Raw genomic sequence first — 21,905 nt, 5'->3', positions numbered from 1 at the left:
GGGAGTGTGTGAGAGAGGGGGGCAGTGTGTGAGAGAGGGGGGGGAGTGTGTGAGAGAGGGGGGCAGTGTGTGAGAGTGGGGGCAGTGTGTGAGAGAGGGGGCAGTGTGTGTGAGAGAGGGGGGCAGTGTGTGGGAGAGGGGGCAGTGTGTGAGAGAAGGGCAGTGTGTGTGAGAGTGGGGGCAGTGTGTGTGAGAGGGGGGCAGTGTGTGAGAGAGGGGGGGAGTGTGTGAGAGAGGGGGGCAGTGTGTGAGAGTGGGGGCAGTGTGTGAGAGAAGGGCAGTGTGTGAGAGAGGGGGGCAGTGTGTGAGAGAGGGGGCAGTGTGTGAGAGAAGGGCAGTGTGTGTGAGAGTGGGGGCAGAGTGTGAGAGAGGGGGGGGGAGTGTGTGAGTGAGGGGCGCAGTGTGTGAGAGAGGGGGCAGTGTGTGAGAGAGGGCGCAGTGTGTGAGAGAGGGGGGCAGTGTGTGAGAGAGGGGGCAGTGTGTGAGAGGGGGGCAGTGTGTGAGAGAGGGGGGGGGGAGTGTGTGAGAGAGGGGGGGGGGAGTGTGTGAGAGAGGGGGGCAGTGTGTGAGAGAGGGGGCAGTGTGTGAGAGGGGGGCAGTGTGTGCAACTGGGCATTGCACGCTCAGATGTTCAGACTGAAGTTCTGAAACTCTGCTCAACTTGCTAAAGTGTGATTTAAATCAAGAAGAGAAACATTACTTTTATTTAGATCAGTTTTACTTAATGATCAGTCCAACTTCAGGGGTTGGGAAGGTTTTAGAAGCAGTCGGGGAAATGTCCCGACACTTGAAGAGGTTGGAGTTAATTTCAGAAAGCAGCATGGATTTGTAAAAGGCCGACCCTGCCCGGTAAATCTAGTTGAATTGTTCTGCTGAAATGATAGTGAAGGCTGATGATCGTTACGATACATGTTGTCTATCGGCATTTTAAGCCCCAAGTTTTTAACATACTGCCACATAAAAGGCTGGTTAATAAAATTGAGACACATGGAATAGAAGGTTCAGTGTCAGTGTGGATATAAAATCAGCTTATGGGTAGAAAATAGCGAGTTATGGTAAATGGGTGTTTTTGACTGGAGGATGGTTAGCAGTGGGATTCCCCAGTGATCAATGCTTGGGCCACTGCTGTTTCCATAGATACAAACGATTTGGATATTGGAATGTAGACTAAAATTTCAAAACTTGTGAATGATAGCAAACCTATTTAAATTGGAGAGACTCAAAAGGCAACACAACAGCCATAGTGGGAAGTGGACAGACAATGAGCGTGAATAGTCCGCCCCGCAGAGTAACAATGTTTAATAACCTTACAATGCCAGCTAAGGAAGCTCTTTCTGGAGCCTCTGCTTGCTTGGCTTATGGAGCAGCATCTCATCCATTTTGACATCTATGTTGACATTCGAGCTTGCCTGAACCCCATGGTCACAAAAGGCCATTCTCACTTTTTGTACTGCTTTTAAAGAATGAGATATCTCATGGATCCTCAGATTCTCAGGAATCCTTGGATTCAACATAAAGAACCTGTTCAGTGCATTGATCCATGTTTGCACAGGGATACACTTTGTGGGATCCAGAGTGGAAAATCAGCCCCAACACCTCTCCTTGTAAATCTCTGGTTGGTGAACAAAAAAAATGATGGTGTGAGGCAGCAAGTCCTTGTTGGGGATTGGAAGCCAATTTGATGTTCATTGTTATTGCTTTGACAGCGAGAATGTCACAGGACCAGGCTTGGTTCCAGGATAGTGCCTCCTTTGAGTTAAACACTACAGCTGAACTGCTGAAGGGTGATCCAGAGGGTAAGTTGATAAGTGGTTAGCTTTAATATAAAAAAATACAGCTATCTCAAGATATTTCCTTTTATTTCCCACACCTGTTTCACCTCCACCTGTTGGGGAATCAGGTGTTGGCGATATACCTTGACACTATCTGCTAAAAGGAAGCAGTCACACCTCGGTGGTACAATTACTCCCCAAGGGAGATCCTAAATAATTTGGGGTGCCTATGATCTGACTCTGGGGATCTTTATTCCCATTAACATTCTAATACATTTTTGTTTTGAGTCTTTGCAAGTTAATGTGAAAAAAAGCCTCTGGCCAAGACGGTACCCATCGCAGGAAATGAAAGTTGATGAGGAGAGGATGGTACTGGTATGAATTGTACCATATAAGAGAGTGGAAAGTATGACACTCTTATTGATAAAAGGAGGAAGCCAGGAAATCCTAGGGCAACTATTCTCTGTTGTGGGTGAAATTCAGAAGCCCGTGTTCCAGCAGGCAGCTTAACAAGGAATGGCCTGCTCAGAGACAATGAATTTGGATTTAGAACAAAGAAAAGTACAGCACAGGAACAGGCCCTTCAGCCCATAAGCCCGTGCTAATCATGATGCCTTAGCTAAACTAAAAAAAAAATCTTCTGCCCTGACTCGGTCCATATCCCTCCCATCCAGATGTCCTTCATTAATCGAGGGATTGAGTTTCGGAGTCGGGAGATAATGCTGCAGCTTTATAGGACCCTGGTTAGACCCCACTTGGAGTACTGCGCGCAGTTCTGGTCACCTCATTACAGGAAAGATGTTGAAGCCATTGAAAGGGTGCAGAGGAGATTTACAAGGATGTTGCCTGGATTGGGGGGCATGCCTTATGAGGATAGGTTGAGGGAGCTTGGTCTCTTCTCCCTGGAGAGACGAAGGATGAGAGGTGACCTGATAGAGGTTTACAAGATGTTGAGAGGTCTGGATAGGGTAGACTCTCAGAGGCTATTTCCAAGGGCTGAAATGGTTGCTACGAGAGGACACAGGTTTAAGGTGCTGGGGGGTAGGTACAGAGGAGATGTCAGGGGTAAGTTTTTCACTCAGAGGGTGGTGGGTGAGTGGAATCGGCTGACGTCGGTGGTGGTGGAGGCAAACTCGTTGGGGTCTTTTAAGAGACTTCTGGATGAGTACATGGGATTTAATGGGATTGAGGGCTATAGATAGGCCTAGAGGTGGGGATGTGATCGGCGCAACTTGTGGGCCGAAGGGCCTGTTTGTGCTGTGGCTTTCTATGTTCTATGTTCTATGTCTCTTAAATGTTGCCAATGTGCCTGCTTCCACCACTCTCTGTGTGAAAAACTTCCCCCGCACATCTCCCTTTAACTTTCTCTGATCATTGTCATTACAGCAGAGAATGGATGCCTACGGCCCATCAAGGCTATGATTTGTAAATGGCTGATTTTGTTCAACTGTTTGTTTTCGTGGTAATCGGTGCGTATAAATAAAAGGGATGTGGTGTAGGTTGTTCACTTGGATTTCCTGAAGACATTCGATAGGATGCAGCATTTGAGAGGAATTGCAAAAATTAGAGATCATTGTATGAATGGGAACATTGCTGTGTGGACAGAGAAATGGCTCAGGGTGCGAGGAGAATGAGAAGGTATACATTGTTCATTTGGATCGGCACCATGCCGACAGGAGCTTTAACCATTCTAAAGTTTTGTTTACCCTAAGATAAAGAGAACTTCTTTAGAAGGACAGCAAAATCCTGCAGCAATGGTTCCAGTACATGATGAGCAACCAGTGAAACTTGCTCAAAAGCAGGAGAGAATGACATGGGGTCATTGTGATGTCTCCAGGGTCAAACTGCCTGTCAATGCTCAGACCTCAAATTTCCTCATGATTTTTGCTGAGGAGGAGAACAACCTTACGCTGTATGGATGGGAAGGGATTTTAATAGGCCAGACTGAAAATCCCTGCAGCACTCAAACAATACAATTAATTACGTTGAAGCACTGTTGCTACTGTGAGGACATGTAAAGAGAATAAAAGTACACTCATACATCCCCTTTTCTGACCATAGGATTTGACAGCAAAAAAAGTGCAGTCACTGTTCTAATGTCGGAAAGGGTTAATGGTTTTGTTAATTACACAATAATGTCCGTGACAACATCGGCATGGCATCAAGGTCAGGTAACCAAGAGACTCCAAGTGAGCAAAATACAGAACAGTCTGTGTCCAGAGAACAATGTACTCACCACAAGGTCTTGGATGTAATAGCTTTAAGTAAATAGTTCCAAGTAAAACTAAATGCTGACTAGTGCCAAGTCACTCATAGAGAAAGAGAAACTCATCGAGACAGAAGACCATACAAGTAGAGGACAACAATCAGAAACATGACTGTCCAAAACATGTTGGAAGTACAGTTTAAAAATCTGAGACCACATTTTGCTAACCCAATGGGTGAAGATATTGGAACAGCTTGACTTCCCATTGAAAAAGAACAAGAAGAAGTCGTACCCTGGTAGGGAATGGTGAACCACTCAATTCCAGCAGCTACTGAATAGCCACTGTTAACGTCCTTGGGGTTACCATTGACCAGAAACTCAACTGGACTTCCCACATAAACACAGTGGCTACAAGAGCAGGTCAGAGGTTAGGAATACTGCGGCGAATAACTCACCTCCTGACTCCCCAAAGCCTATCCACCATCTACAAGGCACAGGTCGGGAGTGTGATGGAATACTCCCCACTTGCCTGGAAGGGTGCAATTCTAACAACATTCAAGAAGCTTGACACCATCCAGGACAAAGCAGCCCACTTGATTGGCACCACATTCGCAAACATCCACTCCCCCCACCGACGCTCTGTAGCAGCAGTGTGTACTATCTACAAGATGCACTGCAGCAATTCACCAAAGATCCTTAAACAGCAGCTTCCAAACCCATGACTACTTCCATCTAGAAGGACAAGGGCAGCAGATACATGGGAACATCACCACCTGCAAGTTCCCCTCCAAGCCTCTCACCATCCTGACTTGGAAATATATCGCCGTTCCTTCGCAGTCGCTGGGTCAAAATCCTGGAATTCCCTCCCTAACGATATTGTGGGTCAACCCACAGCACGGGGACTGCAGCGATTCAAGAAGGCAGCTCACCACCACCTTCTCAAGGGCAACTAGGGATGGGCAATAAATGCTGGCCAGCCAGCGACGCCCATGTTCCACGAATGAATAAAAGAAACTAACCATTCCACAGTCCTTCCAACACAATGGGTCTGCAGCAAGGACAGCGATGGCAGCTCTGTGATTGTTTGAAAAGCACCAATCAACCTCAGGCTTCAAGAGGGGCTCAAAAACACCAGGTCAGTATCCTTTTATATGTGACTAGGGCTGTAGCTGATGATGTCCTGGCATTGACTAGTACAGTAAGAAGTTTAACAACACCAGGTTAAAGTCCAACAGGTTTATTTGGTCGCAAAAGCCACTAGCTTTCGGAGCCTTAAGCTCCTTCTTCAGGTGAGTGGGTGAATTCTGAAGAATTTCCACTCACCTGAAGAAGGAGTTTAAGGCTCTGAAAGCTTGTGTGGCTTTTGCTACCAAATAAACCTGTTGGACTTTAACCTGGTGTTGTTAAACTTTTTACTGTGTTTACCCCAGTCCAACGCCAGCATCTCCACATAGTGACTAGTACCGCAGGTACTGCAGGGATCTGTGCTAGGACCCCAACTGTTCATATTATATATTAATGATTTGGATGGGGGAACTAAATGTATTATCTCCAAATTTGCAGATGACACAAAGCTGGTGGGAGGGTGAGCTGTGAGGAGGATACAGGGGCTTCAGTATGATTTGGACAGGCTGAGTATGTAGACATATGCAGGATAGTTGTAGTATCGTGTGGATAAATGTGAGGTTATCCACTTCAGCAGCAATAATAGGAAGACAGATTATTATTCGAATGGGTGTAAATTGAGGGAGACGGATACTCAGCGAAACCTTGGGGTCCTCATGCATCAGACATTTAAAGTAAGTGCGTAGGTAGAGCAGGCAGTAAAGAAGGCAAATGGTATGTTGGCCTTCATAGCAAGAACACTTGAGTGTAGGAACAGGGATGTTTTGCTGCAATTGTATCGGGCATTAATGAGGCCACACCTGGAGTATTGTGTGCAGTTTTGGTGTCCTTATCTGAGGAAGGATGTCCTTGCTATAGAGGGAGTACAGTGAAGGTTTACCAGGCTGATTCCTGGAATGGCAGGTCTGTCTATGAGGAGAGACTAAGTTGGTTAGCCATGAGGTGGAGATGCCGGCATTGGACTGGAGTGGGCACAATAAGAAGTCTCACAACACCCAAGTTAAAGGAGCAGCACTCTGAAAGCTCGTGATTCCAAATAAACCTGTTGGAGTTTAACCTGGTGTTGTGAGACTTCTTACTAAGTCAGTTAAAGAATCATAGAATCATACAGTGCAGAAGGAGGCCATTCAGCCCATCAAGTCTGCACCGACCACAATCCCACCTAGGCTGCATCCCCATAACCCTATACATTTAACCTAACTAGTTCCCCTGACAATAAAGGTCAATTTAGCATGGCCAATCCACCTAACCTGCACATCTTTGGTTAGGATTACATTTATTGGAGTTTAGAAGATTGAGAGGGGATCTCATAGAAATGTATAAACTTCTAACAGGGTTAGACAGGGTAGATTCAGAAAGAATGTTCCCACTGGTGGGGGGAGTCTAGAACTAGGGGTCATAGTTTGAGGATAAGGAGTAAACCTTTTAGAACTGAGGTGAGGAGAAATGTCTTCACCCAGAGTGTGGTGAATGTGTGGAATTCATTACCACAGAAAGTAGCTGAAGCCAAAACGTTGTCTGATTTCAAGAAGGAATTGGATATAGCTCTTGGGGCTAAAGGGATCAACGCTCGTTGTCCATAGAAACATAAAATGCTTACAGCACAAAGAAGATCATTCAGTCCATTTTGCCGAGGAGGACCTCCTTTTTGGACAGCCCTGAGCAAGAACAACTCATTCTCCCACCTTTTCCCCATAGCCCTGTGTGGTAAACCACTGTCGTGCCTTCAGCACGGTTGAGCTGTATATATTGTTGCCACTACTGTTCGTATATGAGACACTCCCTGACACCTTTAATTCGGCTGCACCTTTAACTGGAGGCTCCGCCCTCAGGGTATAAAGGCTGCAGCCCTCCCCCTCCGGCCTCAGTCGGGAGATCCACATGCTCAGTATTGTTCTGTTTATTGTCTGTTCCACATCGTTCCTTTTTAGCGAATAAAAGCCTTCTGTTCACTGCAGCTACTTAGTCAATTCCTTGTGAAAGCTCCATGGAGTGTATTTGAGATCCCAAATACTTGCGGAAAAATGTTTTGCTCATGTTGCATCTTCTGACAATCATCTTAAACCTGCGACCTCTTGCTTCTCAATGCATCCACCAATGGGAACAGTTTCTCACAGTCCACCTGCTCCAGTCCCCTTGTGGTTTTGAGCATCTCTGAACATTCTCTTTTTATTTCAGACCTCCAGCATCAACGGGATTTTACTTATATTTTGGAGTTAGCCCTGATGCCCTGGCCAATATTTTTCCTTCAGTCGACATCACAAAAAACAGATGATCTCTGGCCAATATCACGTTACTGTTTGTGGGAGTTGGCTGAGCGAAAATTTTCTGCTGCGTTTCCTAGATTACAACAGTGACGACACTTCGAAAAGTACTCCATTGGTTATAAACTGTTTAGAGTTTATAAGTAGTTGTGAAAATGTTATATGAATGCACGTTTTTTTCAATGAACGACCTCAAAGTTAGAACCAGCAAGTGGCTGGACCCCGAAAATGAACAGAATGTTGGGTCTGGTGATTTGGCATATTTTGAACCATGACTGTGTGTTCCCGCAGATTTATGCTGTAATTCTACAGAGAGCTCCATGGAAAGGTTATTAATAGGAAGCTCACAAGGGTTTTGATCTGGTTAAGATGTGTTAATATTTATCTGATTCCTTTCACAGGTGAGCCCATTCCGGATGAGCTACGGTAGGTACTGATATATTTACGTAGTAGCTGCTGAGTGAATCAAATTCTCAGTAAAACATCCTGCCTCAATTAGCACTCTACCTGAGTCTTTCTCCTAAATTTGATCCTGCCTTCATATTAACCCAGGCAACAGGTTCACTCTTTTCCTGCAGCCCAGAGAGAAGGAGTTTGCATTGCCACTGACCATTGGTAAGACAGATTGGTTAGAGTACAATCTCAAACAATGGGAAAAAAAAGTCACATATCTTGTGTCCGACAGTCTCTCCTTTCACCCCATCGCTGGACAAATCCGCTCTCAAGGGAGGCTGGGGAGCGGGGGAGCTGCTCGGAGGCCACAATCAGTAAAGAGCATTTTAGCCATCAGACCTCTCTGCCTTTGCCTCAGTATCACCACGTGAGTTTGTTCAACAACATCTAATGGGGAAATCAAACTAAGGTTCAATTATATAGTGGTTGTGTTGCTAAACTACTAATCCAGAGGCCTGCACTAATAATGCAGTTGAAGATGAGCTCAAACCCTGTCACAGCAGCTTTCAAACCCAGGCTCCGGTTTCCTCCCACAGTCCGAAGGACGTGCTGGTTTAGGGTGCATTGGCCATGCTAAATTCTCCCTCAGTGTATCCGAACAGGCGCCAAAGTTTTTGATTTGATTTGATTTATTATTGTCACATGTATTAGTATACAGTGAAAAGTATTGTTTCTAGCGCACTATACAGAGGGGGTTTTCACAATAACTTCATTGCAGTGTTAATGTAAGCCTATTTGTAACACTAATAAATGATGATATCAAAGTGACCATGAAGTTGTTGGATTATTAAAAACCAACTAGTTAATCAATATCCTTCAGACTCCCTCCTGTCCCAGCCCTTAAGGAACCTACTTTCACTGCTCACTTCACTTTAGTCGAGGTATTCAAGAGGGCAAGAGATGATTATTTGAACGGAAACAATGTGCAGGGGATATGGGGAAAAGGTAGGAGAGTGGCACTATGTTTTGATTTGATTTATTATTGTTACATATTGATAAACAGTGAAAGTATTGTTTCTTGTGTGCTACTGAGACATAGCATACTGTTCATAGACTACATAGGGGAGAAGGAAAGGTGAGGCTGCGGAATGTAGTGTTACAGTCATAGAGTCAGAGTCAGAGAGGTTTACAGCATGGAAACAGGCCCTTCGGCCCAACTTGTCCATGCCGCCCTTTTTTTTCAAACCCCTAAGCTAAGTCCCAATTGCCCGCATTTGGCCCATATCCCTCTATACCCATCGTACCCATGTAACTGTCTAAACGGTTTTTAAAAGACAAAATTGTACCCGCCTCTACTACTACCTCTGGCAGCTCGTTCCAGACACTCACCACCCTCTGTGTGAAAAAAATGCCCCTCTGGACCCTTTTGTATCTCTCCCCTCTCACCTTAAACCTATACCCTCTAGTTTTAGACTCCCCTACCTTTGGGTAAAAATATTGACTATCTAGCTGATCTATGCCCCTCATTATTTTATAGACCTCTACAAGATCACCCCTCAGCCTCCTACGCTCCAGAGAAAAAAGTCCCAGTCTATCCAGCCTCTCCTTATAACTCAAAACATCAAGTCCCGGTAGCATCCTAGTAAATCTCTTCTTCACTCTTTCTAGTTTAATAATATCCTTTCTATAATAGTTACTCCGCGGAATGAAAATAGATGGGTGACGGTGAGAGGGGCTGGGAAGAAGCAGTCGGTGCAGGGATCCCCTGTGGTCGTTCCCCTTAGCAATAAGTATTCCGCTTTGGATACGGTTGAGGGGGACGACATACCAGTGGTGAGCCGCAGTGAGAGGATCTCCGGCACTGAGTCCGTCCCTGTGGCTCAGGAGGGTAAGGAGGAGAGCGGGAGGGCAATAGTTATTGGGGACTCGTTAGTTAGAGGGATAGATAGGAGGTTCTGTGGCAGCAAAAGAGACTCGAGGATGGTTTGTTGCCTACCGGATGCCAGGGTCCGTGACGTCTCGGACCGTGTTTTCCGGATTCTTAAGGGGGAGGGGAAACAGTCACAAGTCGTGGTACACATTGGTACCAACGACATAGGTAGGAGAAGGGACGGGGATTTAAAACAGGAATTTCGGGAGCTGGGCTGGAAGCTGAGAGCAAAGACAAAACATGTGGTCATCTCTGGTACGCTACCGGTGCCACGTGATAGCGAGTTGAGGAACAGGGAGAGAGTGCACTTAAACATGTGGTTGCAGGGATGGTGCAGGAGGGAGGGTTTCAGATACGTGGATAATTGGAACACGTTCTGGGGAAGGTGGGACCTCTACAAACAGGACGGGGTGCACCTGAACCAGAGGGGCACCAATATCCTGGGAGGGAAATTTGCTACGGCTCTTCAGGGGGATTTAAACTAATTTGTCAGGGGAGTGGGAAAAGGAGTTGTAGTCCGGAAGTCAGTGTTGAGGGTGGTGAGGTATTGGGGAAGGTATCAAGGTCAAGGGTGGGTACCGGTAGACAGGAAGGTGGGTTGAAGTGTGTCTACTTCAATGCAAGGAGCATCCGGAACAAGGTGGATGAACTTGGGGCGTGGATTGCTACTTGGGACTACGATGTTGTGGCCATTACGGAGACGTGGGTAGAACAAGGACAGGAATGGTTGTTGGACGTTCCGGGGTATAGATGTTTCAGTAAGTGTAGGGAAGCTGGTAAAAGAGGTGGAGGAGTAGCATTGTTAATCAAGGATAGTTTAACGGCTGCGGAAAAGCACTTTGAGGGGGATATGCACACTGAGGTAATATGGGCTGCAGTTAGAAACAGGAAAGGAGCGGTCACGTTGTTAGGAGTTTACTATAGGCCCCCAAATAGTAATAGAGATGTGGAGGAAGAAATTGCTAAGCAGATTATGGATACGTGTGGGGGTCACAGGGTAGTTGTCATGGGGGACTTTAACTTTCCAAATATTGATTGGAACCTTTGTAGGTCGAATAGTTTGGATGGGGCACTTTTTGTGCAGTGTGTGCAGGAGGGTTTCCTGACACAATATGTGGATAGGCCGACAAGGGGTGAGGCCACATTGGATTTGGTACTGGGAAATGAACCGGGCCAAGTGTTAGATTTGGTTGTGGGAGAGAACTTTGGAGATAGTGACCACAATTCGGTGTCTTTTGTTATTGCAATGGAGAGGGATAGGGCCGGACGGCAGGGCAAGGCTTACAATTGGGGGAGAGGTCATTATGATGCGATTAGGCAAGAATTAGGGGGCATAAGATGGGAACAGAAACTGTCAGGGAAAGGCACTGATGAAAAGTGGAACTTTTTCAAGGAACAAATACTGGGTGTCCTTGATAGGTATGTCCCTGTCAGGCAGGGAGGAAATGGCCGAGTGAGGGAACCGTGGTTCACAAAAGAGGTGGAATGTCTTGTGAAAAGGAAGAGGGAAGCTTATGTAGGGATGAGGAAACAAGGTTCAGATGGCTCGATTGAGGGTTACAAGTTAGCAAGGAATGAGCTGAAAAAGGGGCTGAGGAGAGCTAGGAGGGGACATGAGAAGTCCTTGGCGGGTCGGATCAAGGAAAACCCCAACGCTTTTTACTCTTATGTGAGGAATAAAAGAATGACCAGGGTGAGGTTAGGGCCGGTCAAGGACAGTGGTGGGAACTTGTGTATGGAATCAGTAGAGATAGGCGAGGTGATGAATGAATACTTTTCTTCAGTGTTCACCAAGGAGAGGGGCCATGTTTTTCAGGAAGAGAAGGTGTTACAGGCTAATAGGCTGGAGGAAATAGATGTTCGGAGGGAGGATGTATTGGCAGTTTTGAATAAACTGAAGGTCGATAAGTCCCCTGGGCCTGATGAAATGTATCCTAGGATTCTTTGGGAGGCGAGGGATGAGATTGCAGAGCCTTTGGCTTTGATCTTTGGGTCCTCACTGTCCACGGGGATGGTGCCAGAGGACTGGAGAGTGGCAAATGTTGTTCCTCTGTTTAAGAAAGGGAATAGAAATGACCCTGGTAATTATAGACCGGTTAGTCTGACTTCGGTGGTTGGTAAATTGATGGAAAAGGTCCTTAGGGATGGGATTTACGACCATTTAGAAAGATGCGGATTAATCCGGGATAGTCAGCACGGATTTGTGAAGGGCAAATCGTGCCTCACAATTTTGATAGAATTTTTTGAGGAGGTAACTAGGTGTGTTGATGAAGGTAGGGCGGTTGATGTCATATACATGGATTTTAGTAAGGCGTTTGATAAGGTCCCCCATGGTCGGCTTATGATGAAAGTAAGGAGGTGTGGGATAGAGGGAAAGTTGGCCGATTGGATAGGTAACTGGCTATCTGATCGAAGACAGAGGGTGGTGGTGGATGGAAAATTTTCGGACTGGAGGCAGGTTGCTAGCGGAGTGCCGCAGGGATCGGTGCTTGGTCCTCTGCTCTTTTTGATTTTTATTAATGACTTAGAGGAGGGGGCTGAAGGGTGGATCAGTAAATTTGCTGATGACACCAAGATTGGTGGAGTAGTGGATGAGGTGGAGGGCTGTTGTAGGCTGCAAAGAGACATAGATAGGATGCAAAGCTGGGCTGAAAAATGGCAAATGGAGTTTAACCCTGATAAATGTGAGGTGATTCATTTTGGTAGGACTAATTTAAATGTGGATTACAGGGTCAAAGGTAGGGTTCTGAGGACTGTGGAGGAACAGAGAGATCTTGGGGTCCATATCCACAGATCTCTAAAGGTTGCCACCCAAGTGGATAGAGCTGTGAAGAAGGCATATAGTGTGTTAGCTTTTATTAACAGGGGGTTGGAGTTTAAGAGCCGTGGGGTTATGCTGCAACTGTACAGGACCTTGGTGAGACCGCATTTGGAATATTGCGTGCAGTTCTGGTCACCTCACTATAAGAAGGATGTGGAAGCGCTGGAAAGAGTGCAGAGGAGATTTACCAGGATGCTGCCTGGTTTGGAGTGTCGGTCTGATGAGGAAAGGTTGAGGGAGCTGGGGCTGTTCTCTCTGGAGCGGAGGAGATTGAGGGGAGACTTAATAGAGGTTTATAAAATGATGAAGGGGATAGATCGAGTGAACGTTCAAAGACTATTTCCTCGGGTGGATGGAGCTATTACAAGGGGGCATAACTATAGGGTTCATGGTGGGAGATATAGGAAGGATATCAGAGGAAGTTCTTCACGCAGAGAGTGGTTGGGGTGTGGAATGGACTGCCTGCAGTGATAGTGGAGTCAGACACTTTAGGAACATTTAAGCGGTTATTGGATAGGCACATGGAGCACACCAGGATGGTAGGGAGTGGGATAGCTTGATCTTGGTTTCAGATGAAGGTCGGCACAACATCGTGGGCCGAAGGGCCTGTTCTGTGCTGTACTGTTCTATGTTCTATGTTCTATGTTCTATAATAGGGTGACCAGAACTGCACACAGTATTCCAAGTGTGGCCTTACCAATGTCTTGTACAACTTCAACAAGACATTCCAACTCCTGTATTCAATGTTCTGACCAATGAAACCAAGCATGCCGAATGCCTTCTTCACCACTCTGTCCACCTGTGACTCCACTTTCAAGGAGGGAGGTGTTGACCCGTTAGAGAAAATCTCCATTACAAGAGAGGAAGTGTTAGGTTTTTTAGGGAACATTAAAACTGACAAAGCCCCAGGGCCTGATGGCATCTATCCTCGACTGCTCAGGGAGACGAGAGGTGAAATTGCTGGGCCTCTGACGGAAATCTTTGTCGCTTCTTTGGACACGGGTGAGGTCCCTGAGGATTGGAGGATAGCGAATGTGGTCCCGTTGTTTAACCCAGGAAATTATAGGCCGGTGAGCTTGACGTCCGTGGTAGGGAAGTTGTTGGAGAGGATTCTTAGAGACAGGATGTATGTGCATTTAGAACGGAACAATCTCATTAGTGACAGACAGCATGGTTTTGTAAGAGGGAGGTCGTGCCTTACAAATTTGGTGGAGTTTTTTGAGGAAGTGACAAAAACGGTTGATGAAGGAAGGGCCGTGGATGTCGTCTATATGGATTTCAGTAAGGCATTTGACAAAGTCCCACATGGCAGGTTGGTTAAGAAGGTTAAGGCTCATGGGATACAAGGAGAAGTGGCTCGATGGGTGGAGAACTGGCTTGGCCATAGGAGACAGAGGGTAGTGGTCGAAGGGTCTTTTTCCGGCTGGAGGTCTGTGACCAGTGGTGTTCCGCAGGGCTCTGTACTGGGACCTCTGCTATTTGTGATATATATAAATGATTTGGAAGAAGGTGTAACTGGTGTAATCAGCAAGTTTGCGGATGACACGAAGATGGCTGGAATTGCGGATAGCGAAGAGCATTGTCGGGCAATACAGCAGGATATAGATAGGCTGGAAAATTGGGCGGAGAGGTGGCAGATGGAGTTTAATCCGAATAAATGCGAAGTGATGCATTTTGGAAGAAATAATGTAGGGAGGAGTTATACAATAAATGGCAGAGTCATCAGGAATATCGAAACACAGGTGTGCAAGTCCACAAATCCTTGAAGGTGGCAACCCAGGTGGAGAAGGTGGTGAAGAAGGCATATGGTGTGCTTGCCTTTATAGGACGGGGTATAGAGTATAAAAGCTGGAGTCTGATGATGCAGCTGTATAGAACGCTGGTTAGGCCACATTTGGAGTACTGCGTCCAGTTCTGGACGCCGCACTACCAGAAGGACGTGGAGGCATTGGAGAGAGTGCAGAGAAGGTTTACCAGGATGTTGCCTGGTATGGAGGGTCTTAGCTATGAGGAGAGATTGGGTAGACTGGGGTTGTTCTCCTTGGAAAGACGGAGAATGAGAGGAGATCTAATAGAGGTATACAAGATTATTAAGGGTATAGATAGGGTGAACAGTGGGAAGCTTTTTCCCAGGTCGGAGGTGACGATCACGAGGGGTCACGGGCTCAAGCTGAGAGGGGCGAAGTATAACTCAGACATCAGAGGGACGTTTTTTACACAGAGGGTGGTGGGGGCCTGGAATGCGCTGCCAAGTAGGGTGGTGGAGGCAGGCACGCTGACATCGTTTAAGACTTACCTGGATAGTCACATGAGCAGCCTGGGAATGGAGGGATACAAACGATTGGTCTAGTTGGACTAAGGAGCGGCACAGGCTTAGAGGGCCGAAGGGCCTGTTTCCTGTGCTGTACTGTTCTTTGTTCTTTGTTCTTTGAGCTATGAACATGTACCCCTAGATCTCTTTGTTCTGTAACTCTCCATAACGCCCTACCATTAACTGAGTAATTCCTGCCCTGGTTCAATCTACCAAAATGCATCACCTCCATTTATCTAAATTAAACTCCATCTGCCATTCGCCAGCCCACTGGCCCAATTGATCAAGATCCCATTGCAATCGGAGATAACCTTCTTCACTGTCCACCATGCCACCAATCTTGGTGTCATCTGCAAGCTTACTAATGATGCCTCTTATATTCTCATCCAAATCATTAATATAAATGACAAATAACAATGGGCCCAGCACTGATCCCTGAGACACACCGCTGGTCACAGGCCTCCAATTTGAAAAACAACCCTCTACAACCACCCTCTGGCTTCTGTCATCAAGCCAATTTTGTATCCATTTAGCTACCTCACCCTGGATGTCGTGAGATTTAACCTGATGCAACAACCTACCATGCGGTACCTTGTCAAAGGCCTTGCTAAAGTCCATGTAGACAATATCAACTGCACTGCCCTCATCTACCTTCTTGATTACCCCTTCAAAAACTCAATCAAATTTGTGAGACATGATTTTCCACTCACAAAGCCATGCTGACTGTCCCTAATCAGTCCTTGCGTCTCTAAATGCCTGTAGACCCTGTCTCTCAAAATACCTTCCAACAACTTACCCACTACAGATGTGATGCTCACTGGCCTGTAGTTCCCAGGCTTTTTCCTGCAGCCCTTTTTAAACAAAGGCACAACATTTGCCACCCTCCAATCTTCAGGCATCTCACCTGTGACTATCGATGATTCAAATATCTCTGTTAGGGGACCCGCAATTTCCTCCCTAGCCTCCCACAATGTCCTGGGATACACTTACAAAGAACCAAGAACAAAGAACAGTACAGCACAGGAACAGGCCCTTCGGCCCTCCAAGCCCGCGCCGCTCCCCGGTCCAAGATTGAATCCTGAATCCAGGATCCCCGCCCAATTTTCCAGCCTATCTACATACTAATATCCTATCCACCGAGCTGTCCCTCACAGCTACGATGCTTTGTTCATTACAACCTATTAACTCACCCCCACCCCCCCATTCCAGACCATGTGATCTCCAGGGAGAGGCGAAAACCCAGAGTGAAAAACCCCAGGGCCAATATGGGGAAAAAAAAAAATCTGGGAAATTCCTCTCCGACCCCCTGAGGCGATCGAAACGAGTCCAGGAGATCACAATGGCCCTGATCGGAAAATGCTTCCCAACCCTAGTCATTTCCACTTCCACGAACACCATATGAATTCTCTGCCCCCGAGACAGGTTCCCAACTCTCCGCAGTCTCGCTCTGTACTGGCACCAGCAAGATGATCATAGAATGAAGCCTTGAAACGAGAAACAAGGAACAATTAGCCCGCGCCGCTCCCTGGTCCAATCTAGACCACTCTTTTGTATCCCTCCATTCCCACTCCGTTCATATAGCTGTCTAGATAAGTCTTAAACGTTCCCAGTGTGTCCGCCTCCACCACCTTGCCCGGCAACACATTCCAGGCCCCCACGACCCTCTGTGTGAAATATGTCCTTCTGATATCTGTGTTAAACCTCCCCCCCTTCACCTTGAACCTATGACCCCTCGTGAACGTCACCACCGACCCGGGGAAAAGCTTCCCACCGTTCACCCTATCCATGCCTTTCATAATTTTATACACCTCTATTAAGTCTCCCCTCATCCTCCGTCTTTCCAAGGAGAACAACCCCAGTTTCCCCAATCTCTCCTCATAACCAAGCCCCTCCATACCAGGCAACATCCTGGTAAACCTCCTCTGTACTCTCTCCAAAGCCTCCACGTCCTTCTGGTAGTGTGGCGACCAGAACTGGACGCAGTATTCCAAATGCGGCCGAACCAACGTTCTATACATCTGCAACATCAGACCCCAACTTTTATACTCTATGCCCCGTCCTATAAAGGCAAGCATGCCATATGCCTTCTTCACCACCTTCTCCACCTGTGACGTCACCTTCAAAGATCTGTGGACTTGCACACCCAGGTCCCTCTGCGTCTCTACACCCTTTATGGTTCTTCCATTTATCGTGTAGCTCCTCCCTACATTATTCCCACCAAAATGCATCACTTCGCATTTATCAGGATTGAACTCCATCTGCCATTTCCTTGCCCAAATTTCCAGCCTATCTATATCCTTCTGTAGCCTCTGACTATGTTCCTCACTGTCTGCAAGTCCTGCCAGTTTTGTGTCGTCCGCAAACTTACTGATCACCCCAGTTACTCCTTCTTCCAGATCATTTATATAAATCACAAACAGCAGAGGTCCCAATACAGAGCCCTGCGGAACACCACTAGTCACAGGCCTCCAGCCGGAAAAAGACCCTTCCACTACCACCCTCTGTCTTCTATGACCAAGCCAGTTCTCCACCCATCTAGCCACCTCCCCCTTTATCCCATGGGATCCAACCTTTTTCACTAGCCTACCATGAGGGACTTTGTCAAACTTCATCAGGTCCCGGGGATTTATCTACCTTGATGTGCTTTAAGACTTCTAGCACCTCCTTCTCTGTAATATGTACACTCCTCAAGACATCACTATTTATTTCCCCAAGTTCCCTAACATCCATGCTTTTCTCAACAGTAAATACTGATGAGAAATATTCATTTAGGATGTCACCCATCTCTTGTGGATCCACACATAGATGACCTTGTTGATCCTTAAGAGACCCTACTCTCTCCCTTGTTAGTCTTTTGGCCTTTATGTATTTGTAGAAGCTCTTTGGATTCTCCTTTGCCTTATCTGCCAAAACAATCTCGTGTCCCCTTTTTGCCCTCCTGATTTCTCTCTTAACTCTACTCCTACACCCCTATACTCTTCAAGGGATTCACTTGATCCCAGCTGCCTATGCATGTCATGTGCCTCCTTCTTGACTACCCCAAGTCATCCAGGGTTCTCTACTTCTGCCAGCCTTGCCCTTCACTTTAAGAGGAATGTGCTTACCCTGAACCCTGGTTAACACACTTTTGAAAGCCTCCCACTTACCAGATGTCCCTTTTATCTTCCCACAGACTCCCCCAATTAACTTTTGAAAGTTCCTGCCTGACACCATCAAAATTGGCCTTGTCCCAATTTAGAATTTTAACTTTTGGGCCAGTGCTATCATTCTCCATAGCTATCTTAAAACTAATAGAATTATGGTCACTGGTCCCAAAGTGATCCCTCACTAACACTTCTGTCACCTGCCCTTCCTTATTTCCCAAGAGGAGGTCAAGTTTTGCCCCCTCTCTAGTCGGGCCATCCACGCACTGGTTGAGAAATGCCTCCTGAATACACTCAACAAATTTCTCTCCATCCAACCCTCTAATACTATGGCTGTCCCAGTCAATTGTTGGGAAAATTAAGATCTCTGACTATTACCACCCTATTTTTCTTCATAGCTAGGGTGTAGAGAAAGATCAACTTAATGCAAGGCAGGTTCATTCAAAAGTTTGATGGCAGCAGGGAAGAAGTTGTTCTTATGTCAGTTGGTACGTGACCTCAGACTTTTGTACCTTTTTCTCAACGGAAGAAGGTGGAACAGAGAATGTCCGGAATGCGTGGGGTCATTGATTATGCTGGCTGCTTTTCCGAGGCAGCGGGAAGTGTAGACAGAGTCAATGAATGGGAGGCTGGTTTGCGTGATGGACTGGGCTATGTTCACAACTCTTTGTAATTTCTTGCGGTTTTGGTCAGAGCAGGAGCCATACCAAGCTGTGATACATCCGGAAAGGATGCTTTCTCTCACAAGGGGAACCAATCTCTCAGCTTCCACCCTGTCAAGGCCCCTGAGAATCCTATATGTCTCAATAATGTCACCTCTCAATTCTTTTAAACTGCAATGAGTCCTGACCCAACCTACTCAACCATCAGAAAATCCCTCCATATCCGGGATCAACCTAGTTAACCTTCTCTGGACTATATCCAATACCTGTATGTCTCACCTTAGATAAAGAGACCAAACACTGCGGTCTTGGTCAGAGCAGGAACCGTACCAAGCTATGATACATCTGGAAAGGATGCTTTCTATGGTGCATCTGTAAAAATTGGTGAGAGTCGTAGTGAACATGCTGAATTTCCCTCGCCTCCTAAGTAGAGGCGTTGGTGGGGTTTCTTAACTGTAGTGTTGGCATGGGAGGACCAGGACAGGTTGTTGGTGATCTGGACACCTAAAAACTTGAAGCACATAAGTCATGATGCTCGTTTGGAGAGGTGGTGCAGACACGATGGACCTCCTTCTGAGCCATAACAATTGTGATATAGAATTTTAGTCACTCTCTCTGAATTACAGCCAGGTTTGGCATCTTCCGTAATATTCTGGGCTTCCTCTGTTGATTTTTCTGTCTGGAACTTCTGTCTTCTTTGCTATCTAGATGAGGCTTTGAGCTGAAAGCTATGAGCTGTGACAGAGGGCAGTTGCTGTCTCCGCTTTTTGTCCCACTGCCTGTTGTTTTGTACCTGTGATGACATATCCACAGCCCCTACAATAGGATTGGTTCTCAGGTTACCAAAACATCCAATTTAAATGGAATAGGTTGCTGGTATCCAAGTGCCTAATTTAAATTGATTGGCTGAATTCAAAGACATTCAAATGTCTGAAGCTTGTTACCAAGGCAACCCTGCTGCTCAGCCTTTGATACAAATGTTTCACTCTGTGTACTGACACCATATGTACCTGCATTTTTTTTAAACTCTGTAAGCACAGTGAAAAAAACACTACCTTTTAAAGGGACCATGCTTTATAATTTTGCAAACACCAAACTCTAACATTCTACTCAACTTCACAACTGTACCCATGTTTGCAGAACATTAGCGCAGGCCTAGTCCAGTGACATCACCACTATGCCACCACATAGGCTTTATGCAAAACCTTTGACATTAGAGACACGGGAGCTACCAGAGCTAAAACGTCCCAATCTACATCAACAAAAGCTGTGTAATGGTCCTGATCAGAGAGAAAACTACAGATACAGTAAAGTATACATCATTTAACCTGTAACAAATAACCTATCTTCCCCTTTTTATTCTGGCTGCCAAGTTCAATTAGACCATAGACCATAAGATATAGGAGCAGAATTAGGCCACTCGGCCCATCAAGTCTGCTCCGCCATTCAATCATGGCTGATATTTTTCTCATCCCCATTCTCCTGCCTTTTCCCCATAACCCTTGATCCCCTTATTAATCAAGAACCTATCTATCTCTGTCTTAAAGACACTCAATGACCTGGCCTCCACAGCCTTCTGCGGCAAAGAGTTCCACAGATTCACCACTCTCTGGCTGAAGAAATTCCTCCTCATCTCTGTTTTAAAGGATCATCCCCTTTACCATCTATTTTCCCTTTTATTGCCATCTCCATGCCCCATTATCATATTTTCCCCATTATCAGTTAGTACCATCATTGTTCCTCTTCAATTGTTATTCATCCACCCAAACCCCAATGTTGATGAGATCTGCTGTTCGCTCTGTAGCATCGTCAGTGAAGAGCACTTTGTGCTTTTTCAGTAACCGTGAAAGGACTTGAAGTAATTTTTACAATTTCAACAGCGCAGAACTGAAAACTGAACTGGAAAAGAGAGCCGAGGATTGCCAATTGTTTATGAAGCACTTCCCGGATTGGAGAGACCAGACTCGGGGATACATTACGGAACTGCGAGAGATTGCCAACAGTATAGACGAGTATCACAGAGGTGCCACCATTGCAGGTGTCACAGGAGCCTCAGCAGCGGTTTTAGGAGGGGTCCTGTCCATTTCAGGGGTAATTGCAAGCCCTTTTACCTCAGGTGCCTCGCTGGGTCTCAGTGCTCTGGGAGCTGGTTTGAGTGCGACTGGTGCCACCACCAATTTGACAGCTGGTGTCACTGAATCTGTTAGACAATCAGACCAACAGAAGAGAGGCGAAGAAATCATAAATCAATACAATGAATGTTGTAAACAAATGTCAAAGTATTTACAAGAGATTTGTGCTGCAATTAGATCCTGGAATCAGAAGCTAAGCGCAGGAATCATGAAATATAAGTCTAGTGAAGAAATGTCCAATCTTCTAAATGAAATCTGCAGTGCAGCTAGGTGCAGGCAGACAGAGAGAGAAGATTTCAAGGAGCTAAGAACCCTTTCCGTGTCTAAAAAAGTCAGGCAAGTAACAACAGGGATCCAGAAAACTGAAATCATTAAACAGCTCCTCACTGGATCACCTTCTCTGCTATCGACTGTTCTCAAAGCGATCTCAGGAATTCTTTCAGCGATTTTACTGGTGCCAAATATCTACGCCATAACAAAAGATTCTATAGATATTAGCAAGGGAAGCAAGACTAAAGTTGCCATGAACATAAGGGATATGGCTCTTAAGATGGATGAAGAATTAACAGCCTGTGAACAGATTCATGAATTTCTGAAACTTATTTTAGAGGTAGATTGAGTGAGTGGGTCTGAAATTCCTTAGACAGGGGAGTGGATGGGAAAGGGATCTATAACTGTGGCTGTAACTTTAGCAATCAGGTGTCCCTGAAGGTGTTTTCACCACTTTGTAGATCACCCCATGGGAGCTATAGCAGGGGATTGGTCGAACCCCCATAGAACTTCAAGGTCAATGTACGAAAGAACATAAGAACATAAGAACTAGGAGCAGGAGTCGGCCATCTAGCCCCTCGAGCCTGCCCCGCCATTCAATAAGATCATGGCTGATCTGATAGTGGTTTAGTTCCACTTACCCGCCCGCTCCCCATAACCCTTAATTCCCTTATTGATCAGAAATCTATCTCCCTGTGACTTAAACATATTCAACGAGGTAGCCTCCACTGCTTCAATGGGCAGAGAATTCCAGAGATTCACTACCCTCAGAGAGAAGGAGTTCCTCCTCAACTCTGTTCTAAACTGACTCCCGCTTATTTTGAGGCTGTGTCCTCTAGTTCTTGTTTCCTTTCTAAGTGGAAAGAATCTCTCTGC

At 46.1% G+C, this 21,905-nt stretch overlaps 1 protein-coding gene across 1 annotated transcript; it reads left to right on the top strand.

Annotated features, from left to right (window-relative positions):
* Nucleotides 1-1,711: 1,711 nt before the first annotated feature.
* Nucleotides 1,712-21,378, top strand: LOC144489012 (apolipoprotein L6-like). Its single transcript, XM_078206960.1, has 3 exons — nucleotides 1,712-1,796; nucleotides 7,769-7,793; nucleotides 20,508-21,378. Exons 1-3 carry the CDS (start codon nucleotides 1,712-1,714, stop codon nucleotides 21,376-21,378), a joined length of 981 nt encoding a protein of 326 aa, XP_078063086.1.
* Nucleotides 21,379-21,905: the final 527 nt, after the last annotated feature.

This window comes from Mustelus asterias, unplaced genomic scaffold, assembly GCF_964213995.1.
Source record: "Mustelus asterias unplaced genomic scaffold, sMusAst1.hap1.1 HAP1_SCAFFOLD_1921, whole genome shotgun sequence".
Taxonomy (NCBI): domain Eukaryota; kingdom Metazoa; phylum Chordata; class Chondrichthyes; order Carcharhiniformes; family Triakidae; genus Mustelus; species Mustelus asterias.
The sequence above is the reverse complement of the archived record's forward strand: the minus strand, read 5'-3'. Positions and strand labels throughout refer to the sequence as shown.

What these genes read in the sequence shown, in the direction of transcription:
- LOC144489012 (XM_078206960.1), top strand. Translation starts at nt 1,712, where the DNA reads ATGTCACAGGACCAGGCTTGGTTCCAGGATAGTGCCTCCTTTGAGTTA. An exon ending in GCTGAAGGGTGATCCAGAGG is followed by an intron (nt 1,797 to 7,768) that starts GTAAGTTGATAA and finishes TTCCTTTCACAG; the next exon opens with GTGAGCCCATTCCGGATGAG. An exon ending in CCCATTCCGGATGAGCTACG is followed by an intron (nt 7,794 to 20,507) that starts GTAGGTACTGAT and finishes CAATTTCAACAG; the next exon opens with CGCAGAACTGAAAACTGAAC.